This window comes from Symphalangus syndactylus, chromosome 4, assembly GCF_028878055.3.
Source record: "Symphalangus syndactylus isolate Jambi chromosome 4, NHGRI_mSymSyn1-v2.1_pri, whole genome shotgun sequence".
In the NCBI taxonomy this organism is placed as follows: Eukaryota; Metazoa; Chordata; class Mammalia; order Primates; family Hylobatidae; genus Symphalangus; species Symphalangus syndactylus.
The window spans coordinates 25497299-25520091 of NC_072426.2; the positions used below are offsets into that span (position 1 = coordinate 25497299).

General features: G+C 36.4%; 1 protein-coding gene and 1 pseudogene across 7 annotated transcripts in view; one reads left to right on the forward strand and one right to left on the reverse strand.

Annotated features, from left to right (window-relative positions):
- The window catches only part of LOC129480490 (cofilin-1-like), a 29613-nt pseudogene extending 29038 nt beyond the window's left edge, over positions 1-575 (reverse strand).
- ATAD1 (ATPase family AAA domain containing 1) overlaps positions 1-22793 on the forward strand; it is a 104630-nt gene that overhangs the window by 23693 nt on the left and 58144 nt on the right. For 4 of the 7 annotated variants that reach the window (XR_010120464.1, XR_008657061.2, XR_008657063.2 and 1 more), the window contains exon 2: positions 4027-4201. Coding sequence is in view for 2 of the 7 variants with exons in the window: in XM_055274311.2 (XP_055130286.1) it covers positions 4040-4201 (162 nt within the window). In the remaining 5 variants the exon portion in view is untranslated. Of the gene's footprint in view, positions 1-536; positions 629-4026; positions 4202-22793 lie in introns of those variants that run through there. The other 3 variants (XR_010120463.1, XM_055274312.2, XR_010120466.1) reach the window with 3 other exon arrangements.

Consider the following 22793-nt stretch of genomic DNA (forward strand, 5'->3'; position numbering starts at 1 on the left):
AAATCATTTCGCGGAGAGATTGTCAGGCGCCACCCCCAGGTGTTTGTCAGCACAGAGATGGGGGAGGAGGGTGAGCTCACCCTGGAATTGAAAGGCAGGTGGTGAGGGATGAGGGGTGAGGAGTGGAGGATGGCCATGAGCTTCTGCGTTTTGGCTAAAGTACAGACACAAAGCCGCGGCGTGAGGGTTTGCACAGTGGCGGGAAGGAGAGAATGTCTTTGCTGGGTACGCAGAGCATTTCTGCACTCTCAAGAAAGCTGCCCGATTTGTCAGGGTTGCGCCCCCAGCCCGCGAAAAGGGCAGGGACTTTTTGTGATAAGCGCCTTCCCAAATGTAATGTCTGTTAAATTCAGAGCCTTAGCGAGTGCTGCTCGCAGACACGCCGGCTTCGCAGAAAGTCTCAGTCCAGCAGGTAGCAGGTTAAGCAAGCATCGGGTGCGCGAATTTGCTCTCCCTCACAGTTGCTAAGCCTGGGAGCACACCCACTCCTCGCCGGCGACCGCGGGTCGCGCATGCTCCGTGCGAGGGAGTGGGCCGCGGCTCCGCCGGAAGCGTTCTCTCCCAGGTTGCATTTCCTTCCTGTGTGAGGCCGGCTAAGGGCACTTGCTCCCGCTGTTTCTGCTCCTACGTGAGTAGCTGGTTCTCTTGGGGGCCTCGTGGGATGGTTGTCGTATCCTTCTGAGGTCCTTTAAGGACCGTCTCGGACCTGGGAACCCCCGGAGGAAAGGTCACCCCGGTATTCTCCCACGCCCCACCTCAGTGCCGCCCCCAAGCGCCCCGCAGCCCTTAGTATCTAGAGGATTAACCTCCAAGGGCGTCCCGGGCCTCGCCTTGGCGTCCGGCCCGGCCTGGGCTCTTAGGGTCTGCTTAGCTCTTCCCCAAGACTCGTGCCATTCCCGAGGGAATCTTTGTCGGCATCCTGGTCACTGTGGGGGTTTGGGGTCGTCCCGGAAGACTTCAGAATCAGGCGAACCTAGACGAAGGCGGCTGGAATGAACCAGGTCTGATTGTCGCACAGGCGCGGCCACCACCTTGTGCAGAATCGAAGGTGGTTCTTCAGGGTTGGGCACGCTTTCACAGAAGATGGTGATGTTAATAATAACCTGCCCTCTTTGTGAAGATTGGCAGGCCTTCATTGTTATAGGCTGTATTCGTAGGGCCTTTATGTCTGCAAAACTGGGACTTTTGAGTTTGAGAAACCATTTGTGAAATACTGCAATGAATTAGGAGAGAAATACCACAGTGAATGCTATGCTATGAATGCTATACATGTCAATAAATTGCTCATAGACGAGATAGTATGATTTCAGTTTTCCACTCGGAAATGGGGAACTTAAAATGAAACGACCTGATACCATATTTGCCTAACAAATAACTCTAGGTTATAGTGTTTTAGGATGTTTCTTAGTTGCATACAGCACTATCATCGTATATGTACATATCTGTGTATTCATTTTGTTGAACCTAATGTTTATACAGGATTGAAATACACTCCCTGCTGTTGTGTGCACATGCAGCTTTTATTGTATGTTCGCTGTAATGGTATTGCTGCTGTAACAGCCTTACATTGCAGATATATCAATACCAAATGAATGATACATGAGTGTACAATAAAATATATATAGTTACAGTCTACAAAACAAGTTTCAGTTTCATTGAAGGATTTTGAAGTAATTCGAAAAGATCGACTACTATTTTACAAGTGGCCGTAGTAGACCTAAGTCTTTACTACGTTAAAAATCTCAGAATTGGGAAAGATATAAACGGGTTTTGTGCCTTGACCTTTTATGGGATTAAAAGTTGTTACTATCTTGATGACTGGGATGTGTTCATCACAGCCCTAATTTGTTCATGTAGTTCAATGAATATTCAATAGATGACAGCTTTATCACTACCAACTCTAAACAAACGAAAACGTTTTACTGGAATGCCACCGCCTTTCACAGATCAGGTTAATAAAACCCTTATCTTGTCTAAATTATTTTCCTCTGTGAGTATACCCCACGTAGTGATATAACACGTTTCAACTGCATTTTCAACTTTGTGGCTTCTTTTGCTTTCTTTATAATTAATATAATAGCCGGACAGTGTGTTCTTTGAATAGAGTGGTGATATCTTAACAATTATTGGATATCCAATATATAGTGGGTGTCATATATAGATGTTCAGTAAGTGCTAATTGAATGAATTAAGTCACTTAACATCCCTAGGCCAAAGTTTCTTCCTCCAAAATGAAGGCTTTCAATTATTTAGTTGTTAAGTTTAAATTAAATCTAATTATTGTGAAGTGAATGGCTCCTGGTGGAGAAACGTGGAACCTTTTGGAAATCCTTCAGAAGTGACTGTTGCAATGATTGAATGGGAGATTTTCTTCAGTTACAATTTATCTGTTGAACAGATAATTTTTGAATAGCCTCTGTTTTGTGTGTGGCAATTATAAACGTCTGTTTTGTGTGTGACAGTTATAAAGGTAGATAAGATATACATCTTGTTTATAAGGATTTAAACTCTAGTTGAGTAGGTATCTCAAAAGGTCAATAATAATGAAAAGCAAGACATTTTTTAAGATAGTGTAATAGGGCAAAATTAATAAGACAGAAGATTTCACGTGATTTGAAAGGCTTTATGGAGCAGATAAAGTTGATTTTTGAAGTTAGGATAGAGTTTGACTAATCCTAGGTGAATGAGAGTAAATGGCCCATGCAGCGTACTAGACAGATACGCTGAAGGGAAAATATATGTGGGATTTTCAGATGGTAGTGACTCCAGCTATTTATAGAGTCCCTTTGAAAAGGGGTGAAAGAGAAAATGCTTAAAATTGACTCGAGCTAGATTCTAGATTAGAATAGTTTTGAATGCTTGAGAAACGTATAAAGGAAATACTTTGGAGTCTTTTGATTAGAGAGAAGCAGTATATATCCTTGAGTGGAGGTGAGGTGTATAAAAGGAAATAAAAAATTTTTGGAGCTATTCTAGAGGGAGGAAGGGGAAGAGGCTCTTTAATAGTAGTGAGAGGAGGATTTTAGAGCTGGAAGGACCGTGGATATTGATCTATGCAGTACCTTTTATCTGCTGACCATACAAATTCTGTTTTTTTTTCATGTTTATGTGAGTGCAAATATATATTCTCTTTTTCTTATATATCCCATAGCATTCAGCACACTCCTTTGCTGAGAGTATAATGGCAGTATTTGAAGCTAAGATCTTATCTCCCAAAATGTGATAGTCATATCATCCCTAACAAGCTTATTCTTCTGGGTAGTTATTGCCATTGACAGAGGGGTGTATGTCTTCTGTAAGCCTAGCTTTGATTGATGTAGCTGTTCAGGGATATATGCAGAAATAGGCACATTTACCTCATTTTTTTCTCTTTAGCTTGGGTGAGTGCTGTATTTTTGTAGTAGTTGTCTCAGTTCAGGATTTTTCCAAGTTCTATTGCTTCCTACTTAGTCGGGTTGTTGGGAGCAATAGTGTGGCTCAAAAAATGTAATACCACTCATTATTGAGAAAATGTCATGTTTAAATTTAAGCAGGTCTTGAAAACTTTTAAAAGTAGGTATGAGGAAAAAGTGAGTCAGTTCACAATTTGAATTTCACTCAGAAATTACCTGGTATATGTTACAGTTAATAGAAGAAATTCTTACCATCACAGTAGTATTGTTGGGGTGCCTTTCTTCAGTTGGATATAGTCGATACTTTCCTAGACTCTGAAATAATTCTTTAAAGCTGTTTGAGTAAATACCTTAAGATATTTACTGTACTTTTCAAATAAAATGATTAATTCTACTACCAAATAAATCTTAGTTTCTAGTCTACTTCTAGTTTGCAAGAGGAGCTTTAAATGTATTTGTTTACTTAACATTTAAAAATCCATTTCTCCTTAAAATGAAACATTTTTTTAAGGTAGGTAATATTTTAATTTGACTAGAAGTTAGTTTTTCTTTTTTAGTTTAAGCTACTTTGTTAGTCTTCCAATTTTAATAAGTATAGTTATTACCTAGTGACATTTCTGTTTTTGTTTTTAAGGTTAACAATCAAGATGGTACATGCTGAAGCCTTTTCTCGTCCTTTGAGTCGGAATGAAGTTGTTGGTTTAATTTTCCGTTTGACAATATTTGGTGCAGTGACATACTTTACTATCAAATGGATGGTAGATGCAATTGATCCAACCAGAAAGCAAAAAGTAGAAGCTCAGAAACAGGTATGATTGAAATGTTTGAAGATCATTTTTCTTGTGGCTAACAAATATTTTCCCCTCAAACTAAAAATTTGGTAGAGTTAACAAATTGATGAGAAATTCTGTAAGACCCACATGAAAATGTATTGGTACTCATAATTTTTTACTCTTACAAAGTACTAGTTTATTATGACATTAATTGAAGTCATTTTTTACTATATAAACAACTTATCAGAAGAAGAAAAATGAATAAACAATATAATATTGTGAACATCTTCATTAGAATATTTTTGTCAGCTTTAAAGGTAGGATCTAGACAAAATTTTTTAGGCTAACCCAAAATATTTATCTTCAGTAATGATAAGCCTTTTGCTGTGTATGACATCTGAAATGTGGATAATACTGAAACGCTCTCGGTCTTAAACTTATAAGCTACGCTAAAATCTAATTAATGAATTGCTCTAAAAGTTGTTGATTATTAATATAAGCTGTAGTTTTTAACTTTTCATCTGCTGCCTCTTGTGGTCATTTCCTTTTAAAGGTGATATGTTTGGTTTCTGTTTGTCATCAAAACATAAAAACCTTAAAGGAGTCTTACAAATTTTTTGTGCTGTTAGGTGGCTTTTCCCTTCTGGCTCTTTTTTTTTTTTTTTTTAAACAATAATAACTAAAATATTTATGTCTTATTGAATATCTTATGGTATAATAACAATTTGTCTTAAAATAATTGAATAAGATGTTCATGGATTTTTAGATCCATCCTGTGAGTTGTGACAGATTTATTCAATAAACATTTATTGAGCTCCTAGCAACTGCTTGGTACCAAAGAAAAAAGATTAATAAATCTTGGTCTTTCAAAATGCTATAGGCTATTGTGGGAAATAGGGATGTAAATAAATGACTGTTTTACAATGTTATGCATAGCCCTTAAATCAGTAAAAAGTGAAAACCACAATTTTATAAACACTGCAATAAGTATATATCTGAAAGGCAGTTTGGAGAATTCTGAACTTTTTCCTTGAATTTTGTTATAAAATAGTTGACTGAAGTTCTGGATTATATTATCAGCCTATTTGTAAGTCTCTGGGAAGTCTGACCAGGGTAGATTTAAAAAAAAAAAAAGAAAAACTAATTTGAGTATGTCCAGTGTCAGGTTTTTTTCTCCAACCTGAATCATGAAAGTCAGTTTAAGTCTGATGTCAAAATATAAGTTACATTGTTTCAGCATTTTAAAAAGCAGAGGTGTGACTTTTAAAGATAATTTTGTCTTTTTTTTCCCCTTGGCTTCTAAGAACTCCTGGAATACACATATAGAAGACATACAGAAAGCTAAATATAGATGCTAAGTACTACAAGCATTCATTGAAAATTATGTGTATAGTATTATTCTAAATATCAGGTATATGAAGTGTTAGATACTATGTCCTTCATAGTGCCCATGCTAGGGAGAAAAGACTTGTTCATGATAATGTAAATTGTAATAGTAAGTAGCATATGCCAGTTGCTTACTGAGTAGTGTAGACAGAAACTGTGGCTCTTAGAGAAAATAGTAGTCACCAGTGATTGAGGTAGTTGAAGATGGCTGCATGAAAGATCTTGGCCTCTAGGACAGGCAAGGACAGTTTTAAATAGAATGCACTACTTTTTCCTTCTTTGGTCCTTTTTTGTTTTGTTGGGTGGACTCAGGCTGATAAAAAATACACAGCATTTTAGAATCTATCATCAACTGAAAAGGAGGGATACTTTTTGCTTCCAGCATTATCCCATTCCGCAGTAATTTACTAGTGTTTAAAACACTCAGGATGAAATGGGATTTGCTTGGCCAATGGCTATAGCTTCTTGGTTACTCCTCCTCTTCTCTTCCCTACATCTCTGGCCAGCTATTAAACATGCTGTTGACTGGCCATGTGGTGGCTCATGCCTGTAATCCCAGCACTTTGGGAGGCTGAGACAGGCAGATCACTTGAGGTCAGGAGTTCGAGATCAGCCTGGCCAACATGGTGAAACCCCATCTCTAATGAAAATACAAAACATTAGCTGGATGTGGTGGTGCACGCCCAGCTACTCGGGAGGTTGAGAATTGCTTGAACCCGGGAGGCAGAGGTTGCAGTGAGCCAAGATCACACCACTGCACTCCAGTCTGGGCCACAGAGAGAGACTCCGTCTCAAAAAAAAAATAAAAATAAATAAATATGCTGTTGACCAATTGAAGACTTCAGCAGGCAGTCTTAACTCATTAAATATATTTGAATGCGTGGGTGATATACAATGTTTTAAGGATAATTCACCTTATAGTAGTATGTAGAAGGAATAGGAGTCAAGAGGGACTAGAAGCAAGATCTGTTGGTGATAGACTGCAACAGTCCTGGCAAAGACTTAGAATAAGAGGGTGACAAAAGGAATGAAATGAGTGAAATAGACTAACACAAATGAATGCAGGAAGGACTTTGTGATGATATGGGAAAAGAAAAAGGACATCTTAAAAATGAACCAAAGATTTGTCTGGATACCTCAAAGACTCATAATATCTTTTATAGAGGTTTGGAAACTGGTAGGTAGTGCAAATTTATGAGAAGATGACGTTTGATCTGGCCATGTTGGATTTGTGTTGGTGGTAGGAATTCAGGAGGAAATGTTCATACAGCAATTGAAGTTGCAGGTCTGAATCTCAGAAAAAAGGTCAATCCAGAGGTATATTTCCTTATCGATGGTTATAAGTAGTTGAAGTCATTAGAGCAGTGAGTCTCACCTAGGATAGAGTAGGCCATATGGTTATTCCTGTATGTGTATATATCATTTGTAGAACTTTTCCCAAACTATTCCCCATCTCCCTTCACCACCATCAAGATTTATACATATATTTTTTGAGAAATTCTAATGTAATTGTCACTATAATAAATGGTAATGACTATACTAAGAGTGATGAAGTCTCCAAAAGAGATGGTATAATGCAACATAATTGGTAAGCTGAAGAATAAGCCTTGATACATTTCCTTCATTTAGAGTGTAGAAAGGTATGATGTGCAGCCAGTGAAGAATGAATAGGTCAATATGGGTAACAAGACTGACTCCTGCTGAAAACAGCTAAACAATCTTGACAATTTTTTTAAAATCTTGTTTTATTTATTAATTAATTTATTTATTTATTTTTGAGATGGAGTCTTGCTCTGTTGCACAGGCTGGAGTGCAGTGGCACAATCTCAGCTCACTGCACCCTGCTTCTTCCGGGTTCAAACGATTCTCATGCCTCAGCCTCCAGAGTAGCTGGGATTACAGAAGCATGCCACCACACCTGGCTAATTTTTGTATTTTTAGTAGAGACAGGATTTCACCATGTTGACCAGGCTAGTCTTGAACTCCTTTTGGCCTCCCAAACTGCTGAGATTACAAGTGTGGGCCACCGTGCCTGGCCTAAAAATCTTAAAGGCATTCATGAGCTATCAACAAAGTAAAGAATGCAGGTTAAAAACTTAAGGCAAAAATTTCAGAAAGATAAGGTGAGCTTGATTGCCAGCCTTTACCTTGAGAGAATTTGCTGAATTCTGTTTTTATGATTTCAGAGGGGCTCAGTATATAAAACATAAGGCCAATCTAAAGTAGGTAGTCTCATAGATGATACTCCTATAAATCTAGAACCCCAAAAGGCTATCTGTAGTATTTCAACTAAAGAGGAAGACATAATATTTTAAAGATGAATAGTTTAAAGAGAGAAATTTAAGCCATATGCTGGGTGAAGTAACACATCTAAAATATAGATTCAGAAAGGTTGAAAGTAAAAAGATGGAAAATGCATATACCACACAAATACAAGAAGAAAACTGGCTGGGCAAAAAGAAATTGTAATGCAAAGGTATTGGAGAAAATGTTTGCTACATAAATGATGAAAGATTCAGTTCACCAATAAATATAACAGTTCTATTTGTAACTATTGATGTAGCCTGAAAATATATGAAGCAAAAATATGGTAGAACTACAGAGAAAAATAGACATCTCCATCAACATGGTGAGAGATTTTTAACACCTAATAATTGTTCAGATTTTTTTTAAATTAAGGATATAGAAGACTTAAAAAATGGACATGTATAGTATATTGTGCCAAAATAAATACAAAATACATATCTCAAGCACATATGATTTGTGAAAATAAACCAAATACTAGATAATAAAGCAAATCTCAAGTTTCATAATATTGGTAGCGTATTTATTACATTCCTGGCTATGGTGCAGTACAGTAGAGATGATTAGAAAAAAAGTTTGGAAAGTATAAAATATTTTAAAATGACTCCTGGGTAAAAGAAAGCACATAATAATGAAATGAATGGAAATAATAACATAAGTTAATGAAATAGAAAGTGAATATACAGTAGAGAAAAATCAATAAAACCCAAAATTGTTTTTTTGAAAAGACATAAAATCAAGACTTGTCAAACCGACAAGAAAAAAGTTACCAATAAAATACTACCTGGAACAAAAAAGGCGTAATATTGCTGTAGATATTAAAAACAAGGGCCGGGTACGGTGGCTTACACCTGTAATCCTAGCACTTTGAGAGGCTGAGGTGGGTAGATCACCTGAGGTCAGGAATTTGAGACCAGCCTGGCCAACATTGTGAAACCCTGTCTCTACTAAAAATACAAAATTAGCCGGGCATGGTGGCACGTTCCTGTAGTCCCAGCTACTCAGGAGGAGAATCGCTTGAATCCAGGAGGCGGGGGTTACAATGAGCCGAGATTGCGCCATTGCACTCCAGCCTGGGCAACAAGAGAGAAACTCCATCTCAAAATAAATAAATAAAACTAATAAATAAAATAAGGACTGTTCATAACTATAGTGAGCCCTTGAACAACAAACAACGTGTTTAAACTGTATAGGTCCACTCATAAGCAGATTTTTTTTTTAATGAAAGTTAAACTGAGTGTGCCCATCTCTTCTGCAACTCTTTCCACCTTCACCTCTTTTACCTCTGCCAACTTGAGACAGAAAGACCAGCCTCTCTTCCTCACGCTACTCAACACAAAGACGACAAGGATGAAGTTAATGTATTTCCCTTTATGATTTTTTAAATAACAAACTTTCTCTAGGTTACTTTATTGCAAGAATACAGTATACAAACTATGTTATTAACTGTTTCTGTTAGTGATAAGGTCAACAGTAGGCTATTTTAATAGTTCAGTTTTGTGGGGAGTCAAAAGTTCTCTATGGATTTTTGAGTGTGGTAGGGTCAGCATCCCAATCCCTGTATTGTGTAAGGGTCAACTGTATGTCGATAAATTTGAGAACTTAGGTATGGGTAAACCCTTAGAAAAATAGGCATTTCTAAAACTGACTTAAGAAGTAGAATACATGGTTAGTTCCATAACTATGAAATAAGTTAATAGTGAAAATATCTTTTTATAAAGAAAACTTCAGGCCCATAGAACTTCATAGCAAATTCTGCCAGTATTTAAGGAACAAATTAATAATAACCAATTTATGCAAATTCTTCTAGAATATAGAAAAAGAGGGAACACTTACAAACCTTTTTGTGAGGCTAGCATAACTACAGTTCTAAAACCTATAGTAGTCTGTAATTTCTCTCTCTCCCTTCTAAATTGGTATAAGAATCTTAAATGTCAGCAAGTTAAATTCAGCAATATAGAAAAAATATAATGTGACCAGTTGGATTTATCCCAGAGTTTAAGCCTGGCTTCATTTAAGGGATTGGAAATCAATATAATATGCAACATTAACAGATGAAAGAATAAAACCTATATGATTCTCCCAATAAATGCAGAAAAGGCCTTAAGCATTCATTCATGGTTTTAGAAAAGCTCTTAATAAAATGGGAACAGAAGATAGTGTTATTTTTGTTTTGTTTTGTTTTTTGTGTTTTTTTTAGACGGAGCCTTGGTCTGTCACCCAGGCTGGAGTGCAGTGGCATGATCTTGGCTCACTGCAACCTCTACCTCCCAGGTTCAGGCAATCTTTAACTTGATAAAATGAATTTACTAAAACAAATGTATTTTATAGTGAAGAATTGGAAACATTCTCTTTATGATTAGGAGCAAGCCTGTTGTATTTCATTACTTTTCATTACTTTCATTACTTTTTTTTTTTTTTGGCTTTTCTTTGTTTACTTTGTTTACTTCTTTGTTTACTTTTACTTCTATTTAACATTTTACTGAGTTACTAGCCACTGCCTAAGTCAAAAAGGTAGGGATTGGACAAGAAGAAACTAAACAGTCGTTATTAATGGATAATATGATAATCTACATAGAAAGCCAAAGAATGTTTACAAGCTATCAGGAGTCATGAGAGTTTGATGGGTCTGCTTTATTTAAAATATATACGAATAAAACTAGTATACAAAAATCAGCTGTTTCTGTATACCCGTCATGTTTTAAAATGTCATTTAAAAAAAGATTATATAGTAGCATCAAAAATATAAAACAATGGACGAACACAAGACATATAACACATTCACAGAGAAAATTATAAAACTATTGAAAGTTTAGTTAAATTCAACATGAGTAAAAAAATACTGGCAGATTTTTGTTTTGTTGTATTTTTTCCTGAAATTCATGTGGAAGAACAAAAGTCTATAAATAGGGAAGGCAATCCTAAAACAAAGTTTTATTTAACTGCTTTGGGTCTTGAGTTTTCTTATCTGTAAAATAAATAATAATAACACTTACCTTGTTGGGTTGCTATTGAAATTAAATATATAATGTAAAATATAACAGTGCTGCATAAGTGTTTCCTATTATTTTTGTAACTTAAAAGATTTGTACTGAGGACATATATAGAATGCATATGAATCAGTAAGAAAAAAATAGAAAAATGGGCAAAGAAACTTAAATAGGCACATTAAAAAAGAACAATCTCCTGTGGTCAATAAACATATGAAAAGATGCACAAACTGATTAGGAATCAAGGAAATGCAAATTAAAGTCAAATTGCTACACCTTTTCACCCCTGCCAAGTTGTAAAGTTTTAAGTCTGTCAATATCATGTGCTGGAGAGAATGTGGAACAATAGGAACAAAAGTATTGCTGTTGGGAATATAAATTAGTATAACCATTTGGAAGATAGTTTGGCATTATCTAGTAAAGTTGAAAATGTGCATAGTCAGTGACCCACAAGTTTTATTCTGGGCATATATCCAAGAACCAGGAGATACATACAAGAGTGCTCATAGCAGCCCTGCTTGTAATGGAAAAAAGCAGGAACCAGTCTGAATATTTGTATAAATGTTGGTATATGCACATATAAGAGAGGAAAAACACTTTTCCTTCTACCTTTCTGAATTCTCATTTGGGCCTCTATAACAAAAGATAGATAAACAAGAGAAAAACAAACAAGTTTATTAACATGTGTCAAGCATGCAACCAATAGGAGTACCAGAGATGAGTAACTCAAAAGTTTGGTTAGAACTTGATTGTATATAGTATCTTGGCAAAGAAACAAATTTTTAAAGAAGTGATCAGACAAAAGTAAAGGAGTCCCTGGGGGCAACAAACTGTGGGAAACTAATGGTAGATGAAGACTAGTTGGTAAAGTTTGTTAATGTAGATTCCTCTGGCTAAGTGTCTAAAGTTGTCTCCTTTGATTAACTTTTGTCCTTCCTGGTAAACAGAAGAGGAGGGACGCTTTTGTGAATTTACTGCTTTTAGGCAAGTAGGAGTAGGGCAGACAGCTTTTCTTGTATCTGTTTTTTTCTAAATTTCCCTCAACTCAAAATAATTCTTATGCCAAAGTGACATACTTTGATCTGCACATGCCAGAGCATAATATTCAGCAGAGAAAAGTGAATGAAATACAGATGCTCAACAACTCTAAGAAATAGATGAAAATGTCACAGAAGAGTACATATAGTGTGATCCCATGTAGACATTCTGAAACATGTAAAACTAAACCTTAGAGAATCAAACATGGTTAAGTTAAAGAAAAGCAAGAGATGATTTCAATTTAGGATTGTGATTTTTTTTCTGGGAGACGAGAAGATCTGTATTTGGAGAGGGCCTCACAGAAGGACTTGAAAGATAATGATAATGTTCTTGTTCTTAAACCTGGATTGGTGTTGATTATATTGTGTTTCTTTATACCTCATCTAAACAGTCTAAGATATTATTTTTATCTACCTAGTTACTAGTAAAACCACTGTAAGAACTTAAAAAAAAAATGACCAGAGGAGTGAGAATAAAACCAAGATGATGTGTAGGGTACTGGTGATAGTCTTTTCTACCTGAATACACTTGAAGTATACAGAGTACTGCAGACAGTCATAGTGGTTCACTGTGGCAGTGACTGTCAACTGAAACACTATGTTCTGCAAAGATATAATAAGAATTTGGGGAAGTTGGTGGGTGGCAAATATAATTTTTTAAAACCTCAGAGATTATTTGGTTATACCTCTTCTCACTTCTTTCCCACTGTCTGGGGAATCACTTGCATAAAGTCACCATAGCCAAAGAAGGAGAAGGTTGCAAAAGAGAATTGATTGTAAACGTGTTATAGAATGGTCAAGGAGAAGAAGAGGTCATGAGGAATATGATCTAAGAAAGTGATTAGTAAATTTAGTGAAATTAAGCTTGGAGAGAGTAATTTCCATTTGGTGGAGGCAGCAAGTATAATTTGAGGTAAAAGAACATGGTCATTCTAGAGTTGGGGGAAAAGAAGAAAAAGAAAAGGGAAAAGGTTAGTGGAGGAGGAGGAGATAGGGGCTGCCTAAAAGGATATTTAATAGATGGAAGAAGGTCCCAGAAGAATCAGGAGGGGTTGGGGTAAGTAGTTATGGGAACATTTTTAGGGTAGAGTTGTTTTATTTTTAGTAGCATGAAGGGGAGAGATTATGACTAAAAGTGAGTGAGTGGAGGAGGTTGGAGGCCTATTTAGGTAAATATGTGATCAGTATTTAATGAGATTAAATCATTGTGGATTTTGAAACATTAGGGCATGGTTGAAGAAAGCATGAATTTATTGGGAACTCAGTTGTTACTATTCTCAAGCATTACTCAGCAACTTGATGGCAGATAGAGTGAATGGTAGTGTTAAATTGGCATTGGGGATGGAGCTGACTAGTATAAAAAGAAGTGTAAGGATTTCTAAGGAGCACATCATTAAAGTAATGACTGTGTGATTCAGGCCATTTAGAAAGTTAAGTATTACCAGATGGGGGATAATTTAGTTGGAGAATAGAAAAGAATTAAGGAATTAGAATACACATTAAGGGCAAGGATCAGGTGTGAATGTGGAAGGAGGAAGGTGTGACTTTTGTGGTCAGAATGAGAGAGCATTGAATCTAAAAGCTTAGATGTAGAACACTTTGAGTATACCAGATAATCAGTGGGCCCCATGTGATTTTAAAGGCAATACGGTTTTGAGATGAGAGGTAGAAGATGACATAGTTGCATCAAATCAGAAACAGTATCCTGGAAGTATACTGTTATGTTGGATTAAGCAATATATTTGTAAATTTCTAGACTTGAAGCCAGGAAAACCTTCAGTTTGTGAAAGGTAGGAGATTTAATTGGTAATGAGAGAGGAGATGGTTTCAACATGGCGTTGTACAGGGACTGGGATTTTTCTGGGCACATACTGCTGCTTGGATCATATTTAGATGTAGTAGAAGAGTTTTGATAAGCTATGTTTTTGATGAAAGGGTGGGTTAAGTTAATTGAGATGTGTACTTTAATAGATTTAAAGTGCAGGATGAATATGTGTTAACTGTCTTGGGAATTTATAAATACAGTATTTTGTTTAGCATATTAATTAGACTATATAGGCTGGGCATGGTGGCTCACACCTGTAATCCCAGCACTTTGGGAAGCTGAGGCAGGTGGATCACCTGAGGTCAGGAGGTCAAGACCAGCCTGGCCAACGTGGCAAAACCCCGTCTCCACTAAAAATACAAAAATTAGCTGGACATGGTCGTGGGTGCCTGTAGTCCCATCTACTTGGGAGGCTAAGGCAGGAGAATCGTTTGAACCCTAGTGGCGAAGGTTGCAGTGAGCCGAGATCTCACTATTGCATTCCAGCCTGGGTGACAGAGTAAGACCCTGTCTCAAAATAATAATAATGAGATTATATAATTTTCTTGAAATTGTGGTTTAGTAGTCAAGGGCCAGGAGAGATTTCATACACAGAGTTATACACAGAAAGTGACATACTATGAAGTTAATTATTTAACTTAATGTCTTCCTATTTTTAGTCCTATCATTACACTGTAGTCTTGAAAACTACTTCTGTTATTTTGAGAGAAGTAAGAGCTGAAGTATTCGGTGAAGGAGTATACTGAAAAAACTTTAAAAACTTGGAACTCTCAACTGCCAGGAATTTTAAGAGCAGCTATCACAGAATGCCAACTTGGAAGAGCTAACATTTGTTAACCCCAGAAAGCTGTTGTGAACTCCATCGCCAGTCAAGTGGCTTTTAATCCCAAGTTTTACTGGAGCTGAGTCTTACAAGACTGAGAAGCTGAAGTAAATAAAATTGATATAGGAGTCAATAAGGAACAAGCAGTTAGTGTTGCCTAGGTAGGTAAGGGAGTAGATAGAAGTGATGAGGAAAGAAAAGCAATAGGAGCTGGAAATCGGAGGAGAAAAAACTCTGCAGTATTGTTTTCTGCACAAGCTTAGTAGAAGAGCACCATAGTACTGCGAACCCCAAATATCTGAGACAGGTCTCAGTTAATTTAGAAAGTTTATTTTGCCAAGATTGAGGACATGCACCCATGACACAGCCTCAGGAGGTCCTGATGACATGTGCTCAAGGTGTTCAGAGCAGTTTGGTTTTATACATTTTAGGGAGACATGAGACATCAGTCAGCATATGTAAAATGAACATTGGTTCAGTCCAGCTGGAAGCAAAGGTGAGACAACCTGAAGCAGGGAGGAGACTTCCAGGTCATAAGTAGATAAGAGACCAATGGTTGCATTCTTTTTAGTTTCTGATTAGCCTCTCCAAAAGAGGCAAGCAGATAGCATTTATCTCAGCAGAGGGGTGACTTTGAATAGAGTGGAAGGCAAGTTTGCCCTAAGCAATTTCCAGCTTGACTTTTCCCTTTAGCTTAGTGATTTGGGGTCTCCAAGATTTATTTTCCTTTCACATTTCCTCCCTTTTCTTTTTAAAAATCTTTTGGAGAAAGCATATTTAGAAGAAAATGAGTCTCTGGTCTCAAGTTTCATCTGATCTCTCATGGCTAGGATGGTTTATTCCTTGAGGGATAGGTCCCGAGTTATTAGGAAAGCTCATTTTTAGCTGGTTGTGAAGTCTCATGTCCTGTGAAGAGAAAATAGGAGGAGGAAGGGAGAAAAACAACAACAAACAAAAAACAAATCCTGGAAAATTTATATAGGCCACATTACCTGAAGTCCATATGTCGGTAGGCAGGTATGAAAGTGGCTTATGTATGTAAGTAAGTTGCTGTTCTTTTCTTCTGAAGTTTAAGTGTCTGGCTTCAGTTCTTAGGGCATTAAGAAAGCACAGCTTAGTTTTCAGTGACTCCAAATTAGGAAAAATGGGGGAAAAAAGAAGGGAAAGAAATTGAAAACATTATTTTGAAGACTTGTAGCCAAGAAAAGTTTGAATTCAGTCTAAAATATAGAAAATAATAAAAATTGAAAAATATTAGGCAGGACTAGAATCTAACAACAGGTGTACTATAGTTTTTGAAACATAATTTTTCTGTCTCCAGTTTCTCATTTTCACTAAAGGCAAATTGTGGCAGGACTGATTTGCTTTCTTATACTTGGCCTGATTATTTGTATATAGTGCAGCAAGAATAATTATTTTGTTACATAGGCTTTTTTTTTTTTTGAGACATAGTCTTGTTCTGTCACCCAGGCTGGAGTGTGGTGGCAGGATCTCAGGGGTGATCTGCCTGCCTTGGCCTCCCAAAGTGCTGGGATTACAGGCATGAGCCACTGCGCCCTGCCTACATAGGCTTTTTAATTGGCTTTGATGGAACTTTGTTCCATAGAAATAATCTCAGGTAACACTTTTTTAAAGCCAAGCCCAGCTGTGGATTTGTATCATCAAATACCTATGAATTGGGTGAATTCCTCTCCTCTTGATTCCAAGATAAACTTGGGGCTCCTGGGCCTGTGAGAAAGTGACATTCTTTACTTACCACAGGTCAGAAACCCTGTACAGGGACTGTGTAGACAAGGTATGAGGCCAGTTTTCCTAAGGGGCTTTCATTGGCTCTGTAAGTCAAGTTTGATTCCTTAAAGGAAAGCACACCATTCCAGTCAAAGCCTTGGTAAAATAACTGGTTTCTCCAATTGTGTCCTGAAACAAATGAAAACAGATTCTTATTGCACTTATGCAAGTAACTGTATTGCCATAAGTTAAGAATACTCACAAATAGTTTCCAAATTCTAGAGAAATCAGGTAGAGAGAAACAAATATACTCCAAATTTTGTTCATAGGAGTCTACTGAATTGTTAGAAGCTGTCAACAGTGCAAAAGAAAAGTTTCTTTGAAAAAAACAAAACAAAGGATCAGCAGCATTTTAAGCAAAAAGTCAAAAAGATAACTTCAGTCTTCTGTTAATTCAGTCCATGCAGTTAATTCCTGTTCTGCTTGATATTCATGGATGTTTCAGTTCTCTGTGAGTCCTGAAAGTTTTTCTTCTATTTTGATGTCACAATCTCCAATCAGAAACATGCATTCAAGAGCACCCATTAGAGTTTTATAGCTGATTATAAAACCACCTTCTAAAGAGGACCAAAAGAAGATAACAATTGTCCATGGATGACAAAAGTTTTAGGGTAGCCATAGTCAAAGACACAGTTGACAAGGAAATTTATTACCTCAGTGGTACACAATAATTATAATTATTATTGATAATGTACATTAAGTCATATCAGAATTATAGGAGTTTCTCATAATTTTAGGACACATACTAGTAACATCTCTACAAATACAGACCAAGAAAACCAAACACCATTTCTTATTTGACAATGTTTCCTGTGTACATTTTTTACTAAATAAGCCAAATTATGTCATTTTTTGTACTTTAGGGAACCTAATGTCTTAAAGGATTAATTAGGTCAAAAAAAGACATAATTTATTTGATTTTGGAAAGTTTGTCAAATATCAAAGGTTTAAAAAACTTGATACTACAGGTCATTGTAAAATAAGTCATTCATTTCACCAAAGTGATAACTCAAAAAAAGGTGAAAACCTTCATTCTTTGAGAGAGGAGACTTAATTCTCCAAACGATAAGCCCTAATAAAAACAGCATGAAGCCAATTCAATTTGTTTTTTAAAGTTTATAAAGTCTCCAAAATTTTAATCTTGACCATAAGATATAACTTCCATAAGCCTTTCACAGCTTTTATAACCTTTATTAAGGAGTCAGTTAATGCTTCAACAAAACCTTGTTAATCTGACACAGGGGCCCATATGTTGGTTTTGCATTAGTGTGCCTTTGATATGAATGATTAATTTATAGAGAAACTGAACTTATTTTCTCTCTCAAAATTGGCCTTTCCAATTTCACATGCCCGCCTCTTCTATGATAGCCCGTGAGCCTTGAGGAGTTGAATAGCTTTAATTTCTGGCCTTGTGTTTTAGAAACGCAGTTTATTTTGATTGGCACTTTCTACGGAGCCTGAAGATGAGGCTTTAATTGCTGTCAGTGTTTACAATTTAGCAGGACTTGGTGTCCTTTTTAGACCCAGAAGTCAAACCCATGTAACTCAATGGCACAGGTACTTTGAACGTATAGAAAGATATATGAATGTTAATAACCTTAATTTAAAATTTTTTTTTAATTTCAGTTTTTTTTCCCAAGCAAACCAAACTTAATCATAATGGCATAGAATTGTTTCGATAAGCCATAAAATCTGTTAGACCAGTTAATAAAAGGCAACAGAAAAGACCTGCACTGCCAGAATATTATGTTGGAAGAAAACATTTCCTTTGGACATTCATGAAAACATTGTTAGCATCAGGCCATAACAAACAGAACTCGAGGAAAAAAAGCTTATATGAGCTGAAAATGAGTTGAAAGAGAGTGTTACAATTTCACACCCTTTAAAAGGGGAGAGAAAACTGAAAATGGCGAGATGCAATAAAAGTTGAAGTTTGGGTTAGAAAAAAATTAAAATCTCTTATAATTTATTAAGAGTAAATCAATCCCTTAAGAAAATTTCATTGTTTTAACCAGTGATTTAGTGTGTATATATATATATATATATATATATATATTTTTTTTACATCAAGTCCAATCATCTCCAGAAAGACCATTTTAATTTCCCTTTAATTATATAAAAGTTTTTTTGTTTGTTTTTATTTAAATAAATCCTCTTATTGTGACTTAGACCATTCATGACATGCTTGGACTCTGTGGTTTGTCCTGACCTTCCTCTTTCTTAACCAGTCATTTTATTGTAGGACTAAATTTACCATATAAGAGTCTTTCTCATTATTTCTTTTTAAGCGTTCTTACCAAAACAACCCTCTTTATTTTTACAACTTTCTTTACATGTCTCTTACTTCCTGGTTCCTTTTACCTTCTTTTATACATGACCTAAATAAGCCTTTGAATTAGACAAAAATTGTTCACCTTTTTAAAAAGGACACACTTTTTTTTTAGAAAAAAATGTTTTTCTACAATGTATTTTATTGAAATATCTATTATTTAATTTAGTATAACTTTAGATTCTAAATTATGATGCGTCTGTCTACAATTATCCCATTGCATTTACCTAATTATTTTAATTGTTTACCTAGATTATTTATGAAAACTGCAGTGGTCATCATTTAAAGTTACAGAACTGCCATTGCAAAATTATAACTGAGACAGTGAAAAAGATCTGACTTAACTCACTCCATCTTGCTTCTAACCTCCAAGCTGTCCTAGTTCATTCGTGGGCATAGGCTGAACTAACTTTGGGAGGAACTTGGTTTATAGTTTAGCTTTGAAACAAAGGCAATAACAGCCTTTTCCCAAAACAAACTTTACTGCCTATGGACTAGACTGCCTAAAGCCACAAGATTAGAAGTTATGATAATCTTACTACAAGATGTAGCTATTTTCATTAAACCAGTATCAATGTCTTATTTATTAACAATTATGCAAGCAAAGATCATTGTGTTTGGGGCTGGGTTTATAGTTTTTAATCCCTATGCCAAATTTTGACACCTTAGTAGTATTTTGCAGGGATAAGTATGAAATTGCTTGATTAATAACTGCAAACAAAAATATATGTTGGCGATTCTTAAGATATTTCTAATATTACTTTACCAGTAATTTTAAAGCTAGCTTATTTATTAAAGATTTTATTAAATTGTGTAAACTTGAAAAAGCATTTGACGAGCCTTTTTTCCTGATAAAGTATTTGATTCAAGCACTTTTATTTTCTTAAGCCAATTAGTTAGAGCTCTTTTATATATTTTCAGTAGTGAAACATTGTGTACACAACACATAAATACATAGACATATTAGGCATGCTGATAGAAGTATGTATTATAGATTCATAAAAACTTTTATTTTCCTACCTTAGACTTCAAATTCTTAATAACCTTTTTCACTATCCTAGGCAGTTGTCAGCTAAATAGCCTTTAATTTGCATATTAAAGGAAACAACTCAGGTGAAAATCAGATAGCAAAATTTACACCATAAAGTATGGAAAGAAAAAGTCTAGTGTGCTAAGAGGGAAATTAAAATGGATTTAATTGCCAATTAAACATAAAGCAATGGAAATTATAAAGGCCTTTTAAACACACACACACACACAAAGATCCTATAGCTTTTACTTTGGAACTTTAGCCATGAGATAAATAAAAATTCACTGGCTTGCAAAAAAAAAAACAAAAAACAACAACAAAAAAAACTGTTCAATCCAAACAGTTGTTTTTATCTTAGTAGAAAAATAACAGCAGATTTAAAGCAGCCAGGAAAGAAAGACAGAAAAAGAGAACGTAGCAACTCTGCAGTTTGTTGGTCGACCTTAGGGTTCTTTTTCCTTAATGTAAACGTGCACAAAGACCATGTTACTTCCATTTTACATAAACTCTGGCAAGTAGTGGTGCTATAAAACTCATGGAGTGCTTGAAAGGGGATCATTCTCCTCATTCTTAGATCGTTTCCCACTTTTTCTTAAAAGGAGGAACTGAGCTGTGGCCTAGGGTTTTATGTGTGGATCGATGTGTGCTGCTTGTGGGCAGGACTCCACTGTGTGTCACCACTGAGTTGTTTCCGCCCTCTTAACGTGTCTCGGTTTCTCTCTCCAGAGGTCCATGACCTCTGAGAGGGCTCAAAACGTGGGATGATCAGGCCTTATATGTGTTTCCTGGATGAGCCTTTTTAAAAATTAATTTTTGTTGAGGATTTTCTTGTAAGGCCACTGCACGTCGAGGGAGGTTAACCCCCTGTACACTCCCATTAGGCCCCCAGTCACCCAGGGGCACCTTTTGGCTGGGGGGAGCAAAACACCCTTTCTCTTTGGAGCTGAGAAAACTCAATCTGTCATTTACCTGCAAAAACAACAGTTCAGTTCCTCACGCAAATGTGCACAGAAAAGCCAAATCGAGATTAATTTTGGTAGAAAAGACAATAGAGAAGACCCTTTAGAATGCATCTCTGAAGTAGAATCGGGATCCTTAACAACTTCGTAGGAGAAAAAACAGCCAAGACCACTTCCTATAAACTGTGCTTGGCCACCCCTAACTTTGTAGCTGTCGTTCACCATTACACACACCAAGGTCAAATCCTCTCATGGTACAAGGTAATCTCTGGTACCCCCAAGCCAAAGAAGTCAGGTCATGGAATACAGGAAGACAGAGGTTTAGACTTAAGAAGAATCTGCCCATGACTCTTGAAACTCCACAAGGAAAACAGAACACTCTAAAAGGGGTGAGTGGCGCCTTTGTTCTGAATTCTTTAAATGGGTTCAAGTCATTAGAAACCTTCTCTAGATTTTTTGGTACTACAGATAGCAAAGGGGGAAGGAGGTATAGGGTGGAAGAAAAGTAAATGAAAGAACATTTTTTTTCTTGAGACAGTAAGCAAACACAGAACCAAGTGCATGGATTTTTGTTTTTTTTTTTCTTTCCTCTTTTGCAGCTGCGAGGAATTTTAGCCAAATTAGAGAGGCTTTGTTACCCATAATTTGGAATTCTCACTTGGATTTGACCAAGTCAAGTAGAGTTTGTCAAATCTGATGGGAGAAAGACCAGAACAAACAAACAACAAAAAAACCCAACAATGTGATCACTGACTGCTCTAATGGTAAGGAGAAATTAAGACCAGCTAGTTGTTAAACTTTAGCCAAGACAAAACTCCAATTCAGCTACTTACCTAGGGATAGGTCTCAGGCTGAAGACTGCTCTTTACATCCTAGAAGCAGGAAAAAAGTCAAACTCATCTTCCCTGCTAGGAGTGAGCTCAAACTCTGTAAAGGAGTTACCTGCCCTCCATTGCTATGGAAGCAGGAAATCTTGCTTTCCTTGTTGGAAGCAAGTGGAACTCCAAAAAAAAGGGAGTCGTATAGCAAAATAAACTTTAGGTCTCCACCAAATTTTGGGAGATCAGATGTTATCTGGAGGGGGTACTCACAGACATCAGCAAATAGTACTATTGGTTTGAGCCATAAAGTTAGCTCATGCTGGCCTCAAGCACCCATAGGAGATTTGTCAAAGGTCAGGGGCACCTCCACTCAGAATCCCTTCATGGTCACCAAAATGTGAACTCCACTTATCTGAGACAGGTCTCAGTTAATTTAGAAAGTTTATTTTGCCAAGGTTGAGTACGCGGGCCCATGACACAGCCGCAGGAGGTCCTGACGACATGTGCCCAAAGTGGTCAGAGCACAGTTTGGTTTTATACATTTTAGGGAGACACGAAACATCAGTCAACATATGTAAGGTGAACAGTGGGTTCTGTCCAGAACTGGAAACAAAGGCAGGACAACTTGAAGCAGGGAGAGGGCTTCCAGGTCCTAGGTAGATAAGAGACAAATGGTTGCATTCTTTTGAATTTCTTATTAGCTTCTCCAAAGGAGGCAGTAAGATATGCATTTATGCCAATGAGCCAGAGGGGTGATTTTGAATAGAATGGGAGGCAGGTTTGTCCTAAGCAGTTCCCAGCTTCACGTTTCCCTTTAGCTTAGTGATTTGGGGTCCCCAAGATTTATTTTCCTTTTACAGTACAAAGCCATCTTACCCAAGAACTTTCAGAATACATAATGGTAAAATGAGAGGAAAGAGATACTAGTACACTAACCCTAAAAGAGGATCACTGTTTCCACATGTGTAGAAGAAGATGTTTTTCCAGAGTTTTGGTGTAAGTTTGTAATAAATGATTATACTTATTATATAAAGAGAATTACATACTCAGAATCCTTGTTAGTTCCCTTTTAAATGCATTTTTAAAAAGCTTTCTATCAGTGATTCGTCTGCATACACTTAAATTGGAACACTTCAGCTGTGACGTCGGTAAAAAGATCAGAGGTTGTCCTTGTTTCTAACTTAAGTTTAATTCATTCATCTCTGATTTTTCACTCTTGTTAATGACATGTCCAACTTTCTAAACTGATTCTTCCAAAAGGACAATTTTATGAATCTTTTAGAACCTGAATGAAATGAGTGTTAGCTTATAAGTATTTTCTTTGCTGCTGCTTTTC